Source organism: Theobroma umbraticum, unplaced genomic scaffold, assembly GCF_002168275.2.
Source record: "Theobroma umbraticum cultivar Fairchild unplaced genomic scaffold, ASM216827v3 scaffold_4.1, whole genome shotgun sequence".
Lineage (NCBI taxonomy): Eukaryota > Viridiplantae > Streptophyta > Magnoliopsida > Malvales > Malvaceae > Theobroma > Theobroma umbraticum.
This window is the reverse complement of record NW_018397258.1, coordinates 75281-90810: the sequence shown is the minus strand read 5'-3', so window position 1 is coordinate 90810 and position 15530 is coordinate 75281. Positions and strand designations below refer to the sequence as shown.

Genomic DNA, 15530 nt, shown 5'->3' with positions numbered 1-15530 from the left:
AAATCTCATTTGCAATTTGTAATAAGTATTCAACAATTAGGTACTATTATTTTAATCTTTACAGATTTTTTTATTTTAATTTAAAGTGTATATTATATTGTTATATTTTCTTTATTTTATGTGATAGTTGATTTATTAGAATTAGAAATCTTGATTGTCGATTTTATATTAATCATTTAAAAAATATAAGATAATTATAATAGCTAAATATTTTTATATTTCATAATAAATATTTGAATATGTCAAATTGAAAATATGAATTTAGTTATTCAAAGCTTAAAAAAAAAGAATTGAAAATTTAATACAATCTCAAAATGAAGCACCTGATAAATTATTTACAAGTAATAAAAATAGTGAATTACAAATTATTAATGATTGTCCCTTAAATGAACAAGTTAATAATTTTAAAGAGTTTATATATATATATATATATATATATAATTAAAGGAGGAGAGATTCGAATCAACCGGGGGATCAAGCACCGTACACCACCTAATGAGCCAAGTGCTCCGGTGCTAATGATCTTAAAAAGTTAGATGATGATGAAATATTAGAACAAGAGGTTTACGAGGAGATTTAAAATGGTTATAGAAATCATGATGAAGCAGATCAACCTATTAATTTAAATGATTGCATTCTTAAAAATATTTATGACCCAAGTAAATGGACAAATATTGATACAAATTTAAGAGATTTATTAGTAGAAAAAGATGCAAGATTATCCTAAAGATGAATTTTCAAAACATTTTTCAGCTTTATGCTATATTCAAAAGTTGACAAATGAGAAGATGAATGAAAAAAGATGGTTAATTTATTCAGAAGACTTAGAGTATTTTGCTTTTGTTGTAAATTGTTTAATTTAGCTTCTAATACAAGTAAACTAACTAATGTTGACGTCAGGGATTGAAAAAGCCTTACTGTTAGGCTTAAGAGTTATGAAATGCCTTATTTGAATATTTCGCACCTTTGAACTTATTGAGTCGTCTCTGAACTTGGAATATGCACAACCTACCGAGCAGAGTTGCGAGGTCCCTACCGGGGACTATGTTTAGTTTGGGAACTTGGATATCGGAAAGTTGAGCTGCAAGTGGATGGTATATTAGTCTTGCAGGCTATCAATTCATCTCACTTTCAGCCATGGGCTAACTCTGATATTATTCCAACCATTCAACAGCTCCTTCAAGGCCAACGGGAAGTTAAAGCGCGACATATTTTTAAAGAAGAAAATGTGTTAGCCGACTGGATGACTAACAAAGGTTTTGACATAATTGATGATTATATGTTCTATGATGTTTCAACACCTGATATTAAAAATTCTCTGATGAACCATATGTGGTGAAAATGGTTTTTTCATTTGATTAAATTCTAATAACTTTTGACTCTAAAAAAGAAATTTGTTAAACATATCATATCATATTATTACATATTTAATAAAAATACACGTAAAACTATTTTAAAATTAATTAATCATATCGTATTTATATTTATTCATATAAATATTAAAACTTTATATTTACACAACACTTAAAACATGAAACACGAATTCTTGGGTCTAAATTTTTGCTCCAAGAGGATTCGCATTGTATTATTTAGAAGAACAGAAGGGAAGCGTTGAGGACATAGTAACAAATCAACTTTGCGCTTTGGTAAAAATCACATATGCATCAACTTCCCAAACGAAATGTGTTCATCCTCTATTCCCACCACTAAGCTTCTGCCACATATAATTACAGAACCTCATGACAGAAAAAAAAACCAGAATTTTCTATAGCAATGGCACTAACAAAGTTGATTTTATAATAAGGAGAAACAACCACTCTAATTTGCAACGAAATGGATACAGGATTTGATAAACCACCCCCTCTAGCCGCCATGGAGCTGCCAGTGCCAACCATTCTATGCCTTGTTTACACGAACTTGTTGCCCTTCCAACAACTGCAAAAAGAAACCATTTTATGTCAGTAAGAAACAACTGCATATTGCAGTTGTCCGTCCATGTGAATCTTACCAGTAAAATCAAAGGACTAAAGAAGCTCATCACAGACTTATCGAGATGCATTGTGCGTATAAGAACATAACATCAAATGATTACACCATTTGAGCCATAACTCATCGCTTGTTATGAAGGATGATCCAAAGACTATATAACAGGTATGAGACAAGAGGCATCAACTGGCTAGAATGAAAGATCCATAGCATGCCGAACTAGAAGAACACACACGCATGGACAACAGATTTCCAAAAATGATATCAGCAGAGGAATATGTTTGATAGATTGAGATTATCAAATGAAAATTGCATGTTTGATCAAGAGACAATAAGCTAAAAGGAGATGGCAACTGCCAGGCCAATGGTTACCACCAACAAATCAAGAGTTTTCTTAATAAATCCAGAAATCATAAATTCTCAAGTTATTGGAATGAGCATAAACAGTGTTATAATAACAATAAGAAGCAAGAATAAGATTGCACGAACATGTAAGTTTTTATGGAACCATTGCACATCAGGGTTGGTGCATCATCAGGGGGTAATTTACAAATCCAATGTCCAACAAAAATCAAGGCAAAAGCGGTGAACAACTTACCGAATTGTTAAAAGCAGAGATGGCAGCTTCAACTTCCTCTTCTGAAGAGAATGTTACAAACCCAAATCCCCTGGATTTTGAGGTCCCTGGAACCCGTGAAACCTTAGCGCTAAGTACCTTCCCTTTCTCAGAAAAGAACTTCTTGAGTTTATCTGTGGTTATTGTCTTTGCAAGATTTCCCACATAAACTTTGTGGGGACTATCAACAAATTGAGAATCCTCCTCATGAAGGAGAGACAAATCCACTTGTGGCAGAGGTTTCTTGGTGATGTTTACCTTGATCTCACGCCCCCCAATTTCCTTCAATAAATGATCACCATGAGAAAAACAGAGAACAACATATGTCTGCTCATCGTTTTGGAACAATAAAGTATGATTTAGGCTTACAGTGCCATTTAGTTTCTCAATTGCTGCATTTGCATCCCCCACGGTTTTCATCGTAAGAAAAGCAAATCGGCGACTCCTTCCAGAGTACTTGTCATACATCACCTACAACAAAAACATAAGCACACAACCATTTTCAGAAAGACTAGAACCCTTTTTCTGTCCTCCTTTTTCTCATCAAGTGATACTATAACTCATGTGGCTCGTCAAGTTTCAGCAGGCAGCACACAGTCCCAATAGTGGCTATTAAGCTACATATATTCAATGCTAAAGCTAACGGTTATGAACTTATGTTGCTATTTTATCCTTATATTCTGCCAAATCAACTAATTTAGTGCCTCTCATATTCCAATTAGAAAAATCCACAAGAATCATGACACATCCTGTCTGCGATCAGAAGATGGAGCTAACTTCAAAAGTCGAAGTGAAAAATATTGAAAAGTTCCGTGCAGGTCATTGAATTCTAACATAATTTGGGAATAAACACGCAACATCCATTTTCCAGCCGCAAACTGGGGAAGAAAGGAGGGGAAAAGAACAAGTTTAACACAATGGCAAAACAAAGTAATATGCACAAGGCAGGAGGAGCAATAGAAAAGGAAGCACCTCCGCTTTTTCAACAGCGCCATGTTCTTCAACAATCTTTGTGAGCTCGTCATTGTTAACAGTTCTGGGGATATTGCCAATGTAAAGCCTCCTGGCAGCCTCAGAAGACGGGGAGGAAACCACTGAGGTTTGCCCTTCTGCCACCGCAAACAACCTAACTTTCTTTGGACGTGAATTCAAGAGGAGGTTTTGAGGCAAATTGGCAAATGGATTTGTCGTTGGTTGGAGGATTTGGAGAAAGAGTTTGGATTGGAGTGTGAGGGAGAGTTTCGTTGGATTGGGGAGACCTGGTGTTGATATTAGATATGATATTGAAGCCATTTCCTCTGCTTTGGGGAACACTATTACCATCCGGCGCGGAAAAGGGCAGGGGTTTTATCCCATTATCCGCTGAGGGACTTTGGCTGTGACTCACCCGCTTGTAAGTATTACCTTCCGTATAATGGGACGGAAAATAAAAATAGTATCGTATATTTAATTGTGTAACGCTTGTAACTTAAATAATATATATATATATGTACATCTTAAAACTTAATTTGATAAAATAATTTAAAAAAAAAGAAAAATCAAATTAATTAAAATAGTATGGATTTAAGTAGGAGACCGTCGTATGGAGTATAAAGTAAAAAAAAATCAATATGTTTAGAATATGAGTAAATAGGTAATCGTGCCCATCCCATCCAGCAGCGGTACGAAATCTAGTACCCCATGTTGAAAAACAGGTGAAATAAAAGTCAAGAGTGAATAAGTTATAACTGCAACTGCAATGTAGGGGAACAATTTATGGAAAAGTAAAAATACTAGTCATTATTTTAGACACAACATTTGTTTAACTTCACACAAGAAAGCAGTTAATCTAGGATCGATGTTATCCTGTAGGCTGTAGCACACCTTGAGACAACTAGTATGGATATCAGTATCACAGTAAGCTATCTGTTCGAGCGGGCAACCTCTTGAAGAAATTGCTGGGTGCAGATGGCAGCTTGCTCCTGAACCTGGGGTGCCGCAAGTAATACAGACCAGCAAGCAGAGCTACCACTCTAAATGGGGTCGCATACAGCACTACAGCTGCACAAAGACAGAAAACAATGAAAAGGCTGGTAGCTCGGGGGTCTCTCCACCCCAGCAGAGACTGAAATCTCTCCCCTTGTGTTGCTATGTCACCCACAACCGTTTGAATCCTCCCTGCAACACTTCTAAGCCGATCATATCTCATTCTAACTATATCATGGGATTTGGAAGTTGGAAAGGTATCAAATTCTTCATCTAGCTCATCTGGATGTACCGCCTCTGCCCATGAAAGTTTTGTGTCCATATGAGGTGGGTGCCTTGGGCGGAACCTGTAGGTCCATATTCCTATAAGGAACATGTACAAAAATAGAGTCGGGAGAATCAACTCCGGATACCAAATCAGAATTAGAAATAGAATATGAACTAGGACAGATGTGATGGGGTTCTTCCAATCGCAAACATCGCCAAACCATCGACCCACAGAAATGATACCAGAGAGGAGTGACATGATCCGGAAAAAATTAGCTTTGCTTCTTCTCAAGCTCCACATGTGAGAATCCACATCTAACATATATTCCACCACCTCTTTTCTCAAAGGTGGTTCAGCTCGGCCAAGCCGCATTGCAACAATATTCATGGCTTGGTATCTCAAATTGTCTACTTGATTGACTGTGAATGGATGTAGATAATGCGTTTTAGGCAGCAAGGGGTGCCCGTAAATGTAGATCATGTTAGCAAGTGACAGAGTTGTAAATCGAAATGCTAGTTGGAGCTCGCCCATTTTCTTCACTCCATGTGGGTGTAAGACGAGCAGTGGATAAGAATGCGTATAAATCCGATGGGCTTCTAGAGTTGATAGCCGAATTCGTACCTTTCCAATTCGTGAATCTCGTGCTGCATTGCTCCCTGTTGGTTTCTCACCACCCCCCAAGTGGCTGTTGTCAAAAACTCCCAATGTTATCACTGTGCAAGGATCATAAACTTCCCACGTATACTGCTCGTTCCACTTGGGATTGAAAGTGTCAAGAATGGTTCTGGTACGAACCCACTTCTGGCCATACTTAGCGGCGCAATAGGCATCTGTACTCCCTCGGCCATCCTTCATTTTCATTGGGAGGAGCCCTTGTGCACCCAAAATGCCCACTTCTAATATCCCAACTGGTTGTTTCCAAAGCTGCCTTGCCGTTGGTCGTTGATCACTAATGTACATTGTTGACTCATCCAGCACATGGTATCCACCTTCAAGACAAACTCTCAGGTGAATCCTACTGGAAAACTTGAGTTCTTTCCTCCTATCAGCTTCCAGGGCACCAAAACCGTATTTCTCGAGATTGAACCAGCGAGATTGCACTGGGCGGTGGTCTAGCCGCTTCTCTAATGCGCTGAGTGGTAGGCTTATCTTCCCCAACACATCCTCCTTTGAAGGGTGTACTCGATCCTCAACAGTGATGAAAAGCTGTTCCTCAAAAGGCTCAGCCGTTACAAAAACTAAATCTTCATTCCAGAGTGGGTTGGCTGTGCGAGTTGGGCATATCTTGGTTCGGAGCACTTGGTTTCCGATCTGTGCTTTTACAAAAACTTCTGGGAGGCGGCTTCTGTCATTGGGCAGTACATCCTGCGCTTCAATCACATTCACCCTTAGGTACCACAGTTTTGGTGACACATAAACCTTTGATCGGATATTAGAAATACCCTCTCCATAGACTGAGGCAGCATCTGAGTGCCATGCATCTGGAAATGCTTCATCAGCTTGAGTTCCCAGCCAAACAGCAAGCATCACGTCTCCCCTTACCTTTCCTTCTCCACGCCTGTCCTCTAGTCTGTACCATTGCGGAGCCAATGGGCTGTCGGGTGGAACCCTCGTTGGAATCTCATTCAAATCGAAAACTACTCTTCCAAGGTAATCGTCTCTGCCCACCATTTCTTTATCCTTCACAAAAACTTCTAGTAATGAGGATTGAACACGGTCCTTTGAGAAGGCAAACACTTGGTTCCATTCAGGGTTCATTTTCCTCTCAAAATGCCTTGTCCTTCCCTTGTAGTTCCCCAGCTTTACTTCCACATACGGATCGCAGCTTCCAGTTACGGAGCTGGGAGGAAAATCTTTGGCTTTTACGACCCTCACATACAAATAGAACATCTGCTCAACAAGATCGTAAGTGCTCGTGAATCTCTCACTACTCATCCATCCTCTTCCTCCATAAGCTCCACCATTAGGCCATCGCTCACCAAGCTGGGGATTGGTGTCCTTCAGATTATAGTCCTCTTGGTCACCAGGCTGGGCTTTTGCATTCACAGATTGCATGGTAAACTGCACGCTGTGTGCCCTTTTCTCCACTGGTAGGCTTGTTTGTTGCAGTGCTTGGTGTTTATGTACGTACGGAGTTATCTCTACTGTCCCTTCACTGGATTTTTTGATCTCTTCCTTCAGCGCTTTGGAAGGATCACTACCTCTCGAACCGGTTGCTGCAGTAGAAGAACTGAATTTCTGAATCGGAACAATGGAAGAACTAGATTTGGCAGTGCCAACAGCAACAACCGCTTTTTGGTGAGCTGCTAAAGTTTTGCAGTTGGTGTTATCTGAAACAGGGGCTGAAGTTGGTGGTGATGATGGTAGTGGTTGATTGCACAGCGGGGTTTGTGGCGGGGAGGGAGGAGGGGACTTTGTTTCAGATTCTGATGAGATATAGACTTTCAGGCCAATCTCACCTTTGACAGATGAGAGAAACCACTTTTTTTCTAGTTGAAATTGTTGATAGACTTCCTCGCCTTTTCTGACAATGCTCGAGCAAGGAATTGTTACCCTACCAAGGAAATTTCGACCCGGAACAGGTCTCCTTTCATTGTAAACAGAGACCTCTAGTGATTGGTGATTGCAGTCATTGGTTTCATCAAAATCGAAGAAAAGTTTCTGATTCCAAACAGGGTTGAGGTTTTTAGGAACGGTTTTAGTTTTGCTTAGTTGGTTTTGGAAATCAACTTCCACAAATGAACTAGCAGACCCCTCACTATCTTTGGGCATAAGATTATGAGCATCCACAACTTCAACAACCAGTTTCATACTCCTTTTTCTGGGTTGCTTGCTGCTGCAAGAAGCTAACGTAGTAGCTCCTCACAAGAAATCTCAAACTCGATTCTGAAGCAAAGAAGTTCTAAGAAGGAAGGAGAAGATAAAAAGATGGAATAGTTAAGGTTCTCTGCTAGCATCGTCTTGTTGAAGAAAGGAATGCTTTGTTGGAGAAGCTTACTTTGAGTTCAGTGGAACCCTGCTGATTGCAAGTAAGAAAGGAGGGAAAGCATAAAATCGAAGAATTGAGAAAGTGAACGTTTGATGTTCCTTTTTGTCTCTGCAATAAATATCTGGCACTCTTTAACTATTTGTGAATGCTTGTTGTTGAAATTCTTTGAGTTTTACCACTCAGTGACCGAACTTCGAAACGTGTAATTAATGTCAATTGAAGCCATATCTGAGATGATAAAGAGATACTTTGCTTAGTGAGATTGACTACTGCACAGTACCTGTGCTAAGCGCTGAAACTGATCTTATTTCGTTATGCTTTTGCCCTTCCCCTCCGATGTGAACAAGGTTAAATTGTTTCAGAGATTATGTGATTCCCATAACTCACATCCAGGGCTGTTGTCTCAGGATTACCACAATTTACAGCATAGCTCCCCAACATATAATTAACAAGTCACACAATTTCAGATTTATTTCTATTTGCCAATCTTAGAAACAATATTTTACTGTGAATCCTTTTAGCATTTAGTCAAGGTATGCTGGCCAATAGAATGGAAATGAATTTAAGAATTTAATTAAGTCTGATATGGCTCATGGGCATTCCTTTCTTCCGTGCACAGCAAAGACAAATGCAAGAAAGAGTTATAATAGGTACAAAGTGAGCTGAAAGGGAGAAAAAGCAAGGAGCGCCTAAGCCAAAAGACGCCTTTCGTGTCACTTACTATGTATGTTCTCTTCTTTTCTTGTACTAGTAACTAACATTGGTTTATTATTGTACTTTCAGATTTGGTCCAACCTGAACCACTGTCAAAGTGTGTAGCCAACTTAGTTCCATCTTTGATTAAGTTAGCCTCACCCTCATAATGACTATCCTCGGGCTGCATAATTAAGTCGTTTGATTCTAAGAACAGCCTTAATTAAAACAAGGCAACCAGCTGTACCATGAAGAAAAGAAGGGTGGAGAGGTTTTTAAGCGATTATGAGTTCATCTCGCACTGAAAAAAAAAAGCAAAAGAAAAGAGTGCATAGAAGAAGTTTGCGTTCAATCTCGATGGATTCCAGCTTCGTGATACTTTGCTTAGAGGTTAGAGCCATTTTACAAGGTTGGATTCTGAATATCCAGCTGTCTATATCTTTCCTAGAGCCATCAACCAAACACAGGGAGTTCTCAGGAGGATTTTAACAGAGAGGATGTCAGGGTGAGATTCTGTGTTTGCAACTGAAACCGAAAACTATATATATATATATAGTTATCAGCATCATCATGCAATTGCAAAATGATTTTGAAAGTAAAGGAAGATTTATGGGTTTATTGATCAAAATGATATACTTAAGAAGTCAGAAAAATTGGAAGAAGATTGCTAAATATAATACTACTGTAGTACACCAATAAGCTAATGAGATTACCGTGCTTTATTTGAGAGAAAAATAGAAGCCAAAAGCATCAGTTCAGTTGAGGGTTGAGACAAGCAACAGTTAAAAGAGTTTTTTTGGTCGGAAGTTGACAGTGTTTCTCGTCCCAGACTCGAACAGAGAGATGGATAGATGGATACGTATGTTTCCTAATGATGTTTCAGTGTTTCAGATGTCCAGTCCAGTGAAGCTGCTCTACCACGTGTTCTTGACCACTTTGGGCTTTTGCAATCATTGGACAAGAGGCAGTAGCAGGTGGCAAAAGTCAGCAAAAGCTTGATATTTTAAGGAAAGCAAGGGAACCATCTTGGAACTTGGAAAACATTATCTCTGTAGTCTTTAGCTTGTCGCGCAAGTCGATTGAATTGTAACACACACGCCTCATCCCACTATATATTAAAATCAAGGAGCATCTCCGTCCATCTCCCATTATTTTCATCTCCATCTAAGCATACAAAGCCTTTCACTAATTCATATTCTGCAACACACAACACAAGCAAACACCAATGGTTTTCTTCCCGCTCTCCGCCATTTTCAGATGTTTGATGCCATCATCACGAGTCTCTGACAATGCAAATGGCGCAAATCTTGTCAAAAAGTCGTCTTCTTCTTCCAAACGGAAATCATCCAAAGCTCCAGTCATAGTTTCCTACTTTCCTGCCAATTCGTATACCTCTCGCTTGTAGTTGTACCAAGAAGATACTTATTCATCATGGTTGTTCAATTCATTCAGACTGCAACTCATGCTTCACGGTGAATGGCTCATCACCGACGCAAATCCCACTAATAATATGTTGGCGTGTAAATGAGAACCTCAGTATCATATTGTAGTCTTTGTTTAAATTGTATTTCTGTAAATTTGCATTGTGTTTGTGTATCCTTATTTCACAATTTCGAGAATAAATTCAAAGACATTTATGTTTTCCTTTTACTTAGAAATTCTGAGGTAGACAAATTGCTTAAATTCCTAAATTATGACATAAAATATCCGTTCCTCGGATAAAATTCTTGTTAAAATCATTCTAAAGTAAAAAAGCCGCCTTGAGTATTATATTATTATATACAATATTTTGCAAAACTATATAGTATAAATTTTGATAAGAATCGATTGCAAGTTCAAACTCACCATTTCAAAGTTACTTTTATTTATGTTAAAATAAGGATTGAAGTGTCCAAATATGATCAACATATCTATAAAAGTGGAGAAGCTTGTCAGCAATCTGCAGTATTCCTCCCTACTTGATTGCTACTGTATAATATCATTGACTAACTTGCCATATGCATGAGTTTTGCATCAAACAATATAATAAAATTAAGATAGATAAAATTGAACCCAAAAATAAAATTGAGTTGTAATTGCCAGTTGGTGGTAGTATCCAAGTAAATTGTGACCGACATTTGGCAGGATCATATCAAATACTTGTACTTTTGTTCTTGACAAATTTTCTTGACCAGACAAGCAAGCAACTCCACTTGATGCATTATTTACCTTGCGGTGCGACAAGAGAGTGTTTGGAACTTTCGTCCTAACCACACTGGATCCTTGACTTTTGGTCGAACCACGGCCGCAGCTGACAAGAAGCCTTGAAGCCCAAGGTGTTTGGTGTTTTCTCCTTGGTCTGCAAGCATATCAATTATCAACAACATTTCCATTTTTTATTTTATTGCCCTATAAATAGAAGACTTTACCCTTCAGGTATTTGCAACTCAGTCTCTCGTCCCTGCTTTTACTCAGCTAAGCAAAGCAGTAAGCACCCACTACATCAATTCAATTCATTCAACAAATTAATCAACATTCACGACACGCACCGCAATGTCTCTTTTCTCAGTCTCGGCTTTTTTAAGTTGCTTTCTGCCCAAACCTCCTCGCGAGTTTCTGATGATGCACAAGTTGCCAGCATGGAGAAATGGTCATCGGAGAAAACTGAAACCAAAGTCAAAGGAGCTCCTATTGTGGTGAGCTACGTCCCTGTTAATTCATATCTATCACGCTTGTAATCAGTATTTCTGGAAGAGTGAGTTGTGAAGATACCAGACAGACTTTGCATGGAGTTTTACATAGCAGACTCACGCAAAATCTAACGATTCCAATTGGGTCAAGTGGAAGTCTTTTTTTTTTTTTTTTATGGTCTGCTATTGGTTCCAACACTTGGTATCGGAGTTTTTTTTTTTTATCAACTTTTCCTTTTAGTTTGCCTGTATTGATTCTTCTGTTCAGGAACAGATGATGTTTTGTTCGTTGTTGTATCTTTGAATATATTACTTAATTAAAGAGAGAAAAAAGAAGACAAAAACAATATATTTGTTGTAGACTGTACACTTGGGCTGAGGCCAATTTCTACAGCTGTCAGCAGAAGGCAGGATCTTTGTAAGAACTAAGAAACAAGAGGCTGCGGGAGACAAGCTCACATATTACTCAAGTTACTGAACTTGCTTTAAGAGAGCCAACACTGTGCAGCTATAATGTAACAAAACAACAGAACATTGCCGTAACATCTGAGTATTTTTAACTTTACAAAATTGACTCAGAAAGAAGATCGTGTAAATAAATTTATGCCTCAACAACATTTACTGAGTAACAAATGTTACTAGTCATTGGTTGAAAGTACAAAATTTTATGAAATTACTCTTCATTCAGAAGAATTCAAATGTAAAATGTTAGAACAGAAGGCTACATTTTCCGGTTGACTGGAGGCAGCAACGCAACCAGCTCTATTCCATGAAATATATAAATTCCCAGAAAGAAATTCAACTGATTTTAAACAAGTTCTTAAACAAGATTTGTACCGATATTTGGTGCTGCTTGTTAAAATTAACAAGTCCAAGAAACCAAAACTGCTTGTGCCTACATCTTGAAGCAGCCGAGAAATTGACCCCTCACTTGTTCTTTGCATCCCAAAATAAACTGATCAACCTCATAATTAGAACTTTTTAAGCTGCTGCCTCATAGACATCTTTTAGGCCTCAACCAAACAGGATTCTTCTTTCAAAGACTGCCGCCAGAATGGTGAAAGTGCAACAACCTTCCCAATAATGATTAGTGTTGGTGACACTAACTCTGCCATTTTAATTTTATCAGCAAGATCCTTCACTTCTGCAAAGACCTGTATCATTGCAAAAACAACTATAATTAGTTGGCACCATCAAAACAAGATTTAAAATCTCATGGAAAGTAGACTGGGATTTTATTCTATTTTTGACAAAATAAATAATAATACAAAATTTATACCAATGTCATTGTACCAACTATATTTCCACTTTTATACCAGCACAAAATAGACTGGGAATTTATTCTGTTCAGTAATTACGTAACTATACAAATTTTATGTTGGCATAAAATTTTATATTTATCATGCACATCCTTATACAAGGAAATTAAGAGTCCCCTCTGACATCGTGTTTAAATGATTCAAGTGATTTCTCCCCCCTCAAGGTTGTAAATCAAATAACGGACATTTAGTTTAAAAGTTTGAAATATCAATTGGAAAATACACACATCACATATAACATATGCTTACCATGCGCTGTTGAGGAGTGGTTCCTCGCTCAACTGCAGCTGCTGGTGTGTCTGGTGGTAGACCATGATGTATCAACTTTAATGCTAGAGACGGGAGGGTTGATAAGCCCATATAAACCACTAAAGTTGAATCAGGGTCAGCTGCATTCTCTGCAACAAAAAGAGGATCAGTTCCCCCTTTTCTTGAGTGACCTGTGAGAAATCTGACACTATTTGCAACGCCTCTATGGGTTAAAGGAATACCCAACTCTGCTGCTATTCCTGAGGCAGCAGTAATACCTGCATGGCAATAAGCATATATTAGAGTTTAAAGACATTTCTGATAGATTCAGTTCTATAATATGATTTTCAATACTTCTTCAACGCAAAACATCTTTCTTAAACCAGAACTCTGAACAGGACCTTCAGGATTGAAGAAATTGTCTATAAGTTTTAATTCTTCTGTGCATTGGGTCAAATGCATGAACCATCATACAAGTACCTCAAAAAGATGCCATCCCCCATGAGAAAAATGTTCCTTTCCTCATCCAAAACATTTTCTAGCATCTATATTGAAACTATTTTCAAACAAGCTAAGTAAGAATATTATGAATACAGCCTCTGGGATACAGGACATATGATCAAGACATCTCTGCTTTTACCCTCTCTATGTGCACTGTTGTTTCAAGCAAAGCGAAAAACAATTCATCTCCTTTGTAGTTTCTCCTTTGAGAAAATTGACAATTTTCATTGAGAAAATTCGAAAAGCTAATCAAGGGTTAGCATGATAAAAAAGTCCCTTGAAAAACAAAATGTTAAGGTAAGTCCACATCATGAAAATCAATAGACATTGACAGCCGCTATTGAAATTGAGGACATGAAACAAAATGTTCATCAAAATGGTACGATTACAGTTTTGAACTGTCAGTCAAGGATGGTTAATTCTTTTCCATCATCAAACTTTTTGCCTCATAGTCATTCAATTTTAAGAAACAAAGAAACCTATCCATGACATATTGCTAATGCAGTTTATGAAGATTGGTGTACACTGCCGTACCCGGGATAACTTTGACCTGAATCCCTTGCTGTTGTAGAAAGTCCATTTCTTCTCCACCCCTTCCAAATACCTAAAATTCGCAATAGTTTGTTCCAAAAAGAACCAGACTTGATAAGGCATTTCTACTAATTTAAGGGAAAAAATTGTTGGCAATTGTTTGAATGACTCACCAGTGGATCCCCTCCTTTAAGTCTAACAACTGTAGCTCCAGCTTCAGCAAAACTCAGAAGCAACTCATGTATCTCTTCCTGCTACAACAGCGCCAAAAATCAATCTTTTCCCAATTGCGAAACCGTAGGGCTCAAAAGAAATCAAGAAAACACCAACCCGTAACAAATCAATTGTATAGGAAAATCAGAGAAATCTAATAGCCATAAACTATCGAGAAATTGAATAAGTTTACCTGGGTTCGGCTATGATAGCCAGCAGTTTTGCCGACATAGAGAAGCCTGGCGTCAGGGCCAACCAAATCTAATACAGCATTAGAAACCAACCTATCGTACAATAAAAGATCAGCATTTTGTATGACTCTGACAGCCTTTACTGTCAAGAGGTCGGGATCTCCAGGTCCTGTCCCCACCAAGAATACATTTCCTGGCCCGTTCCTGGATACTTGGCCCCCACAGCTCTCTCTCTTGTGTTTTAAAACTTGGAGCAACTTCCTGAGCTCCGGCAGCTGCAAAGCGATGTCATTTACCCTGATGGAGTCGGTATCGGGCGGGATGGAGCAAGACGCAGCATGGTCATCATTGTTAAGAGATAGCTGCTGGTTGTTGTCGTAGACCCAGCGGTCCCTTAGGTACCTCTGCAACGAGTGCTTCTCCGTAAATGGTGAGGATGAAACACTAGAATTACACTGTAAACAACAAATGGGTTGTAAACGTGAAGAATTGGGTTTCCCTGAAAAGAGAGAAGAGAGCGAAAGCTTATAGTGATGGTTATAGGGCAGGGCCATTTTTATTTGGTGTTGTTAGAAGGCAGAGCAGAGACTGAAATCGATAACACAGACTGTTACGTTCCGCCTAGAAAAGAGAAGAAAGGAAGAGCGAGGGACGGAGAGTTTGGGTTTGATCAGTATTTAGGTGAGAATGAATTCTTTTATGGGGTCGTGTGTACTTTGGGAACGATGAGGAGGCACGATAGAGATTAGAGAGTAGCTTTTTGGGGCACAAGGGGACGTCTCTTTTTACTATTAAGTCTTGTCTTGTCGTGTCTTGCCGTGCCTTCTTCGGAGTTGGACGAGGCGTAGTTAAAGCAAAGAAGAGGCCACTTAAACTAAAGCCATGCCCACGTCTGGTTGGGACACGTGTCAGCAGATGGTTAATTTAGTCTTCCAGCTGCAGCAACAGTTGTAGACCGAACGAGGAGCTCAAAAACGGAGGCAGCAGCCCACAACAACGAGTGGATGTGGCTGCTGAGGGCCCTTCTCCTAATACCTTTTCATTAAAACAATCAAAACAAAACAAAACTAATGGTACTTCATTAATCTGGTCCCAGCTTCGGTCCATATTCATTCTAGCTAGGGGCATATAAGGAATGTAACCATAGTACGTACATAATATAATAACATGCATGGGTTAGAGCCTAGAGGTCAAGTTGGGCTTTGTTCTTCTCGGATTCGCATGTTGGTTGGGTTTTGGATTTTCAGTTCTAGACTGTGTTAAAAATTGGCAAAGCCACAACTTCCCAAGCCTTAATCTAATGCGAGTTTCCACCTCTGTGACTCTGATTGCCCATTGCA

At 38.7% G+C, this 15530-nt stretch overlaps 3 protein-coding genes across 5 annotated transcripts; all 3 read right to left on the bottom strand.

Annotated features, from left to right (window-relative positions):
- Positions 1–1532: 1532 nt before the first annotated feature.
- On the bottom strand, positions 1533–3946 carry PSRP2 (RNA-binding (RRM/RBD/RNP motifs) family protein). Its single transcript, XM_021424898.2, has 4 exons — positions 3575–3946; positions 2972–3073; positions 2585–2884; positions 1533–1935 (listed from the first exon to the last, which is right to left on the bottom strand). The coding sequence occupies exons 1-4, from the start codon at positions 3923–3925 to the stop codon at positions 1897–1899; spliced, it is 792 nt and encodes a 263-aa protein (XP_021280573.1). The 5' UTR covers positions 3926–3946; the 3' UTR covers positions 1533–1896.
- A 359-nt stretch (positions 3947–4305) lies between these two features.
- On the bottom strand, positions 4306–8020 carry LOC110414025 (FT-interacting protein 1). The gene has a single exon (XM_021425081.2). It carries the CDS (start codon positions 7644–7646, stop codon positions 4494–4496), a length of 3153 nt encoding a protein of 1050 aa, XP_021280756.1. The 5' UTR covers positions 7647–8020; the 3' UTR covers positions 4306–4493.
- A 3736-nt stretch (positions 8021–11756) lies between these two features.
- UPM1 (urophorphyrin methylase 1) lies at positions 11757–15139 on the bottom strand. Of its 3 annotated transcripts, XM_021425680.2 has the most exons (6): positions 14193–15139; positions 13960–14040; positions 13790–13859; positions 12997–13032; positions 12755–12903; positions 11757–12340 (listed from the first exon to the last, which is right to left on the bottom strand). In XM_021425680.2, exons 1-6 carry the CDS (start codon positions 14742–14744, stop codon positions 12194–12196), a joined length of 1035 nt encoding a protein of 344 aa, XP_021281355.1. In that variant the 5' UTR covers positions 14745–15139; the 3' UTR covers positions 11757–12193. The 3 variants fall into 3 exon arrangements, with proteins under 3 accessions (XP_021281355.1, XP_021281352.1, XP_021281353.1); XM_021425677.2 differs by having other exon boundaries at positions 12755–13032; positions 14193–15115; XM_021425678.2 differs by having other exon boundaries at positions 12755–13032; positions 13960–14037; positions 14193–15086.
- Between the last annotated feature and the right edge of the window lie 391 nt (positions 15140–15530).

Coding starts and splice junctions, on each gene's coding strand:
- UPM1 (XM_021425677.2), bottom strand. CDS start 14,744: ATGGCCCTGCCCTATAACCATCACTATAAGCTTTCGCTCTCTTCTCTC. Junction 13,860..13,959: donor TTAAAGGAGGGGATCCACTG/GTGAGTCATTCA, acceptor TGCGAATTTTAG/GTATTTGGAAGGGGTGGAGA. Junction 12,341..12,754: donor CCACTCCTCAACAGCGCATG/GTAAGCATATGT, acceptor GCAATGATACAG/GTCTTTGCAGAAGTGAAGGA.
- LOC110414025 (XM_021425081.2), bottom strand. CDS start 7,646: ATGAAACTGGTTGTTGAAGTTGTGGATGCTCATAATCTTATGCCCAAA.
- PSRP2 (XM_021424898.2), bottom strand. CDS start 3,925: ATGGTAATAGTGTTCCCCAAAGCAGAGGAAATGGCTTCAATATCATAT. Junction 3,074..3,574: donor GCGCTGTTGAAAAAGCGGAG/GTGCTTCCTTTT, acceptor TTTTTGTTGTAG/GTGATGTATGACAAGTACTC. Junction 1,936..2,584: donor TCTCTGCTTTTAACAATTCG/GTAAGTTGTTCA, acceptor TTCTTTTTGCAG/TTGTTGGAAGGGCAACAAGT.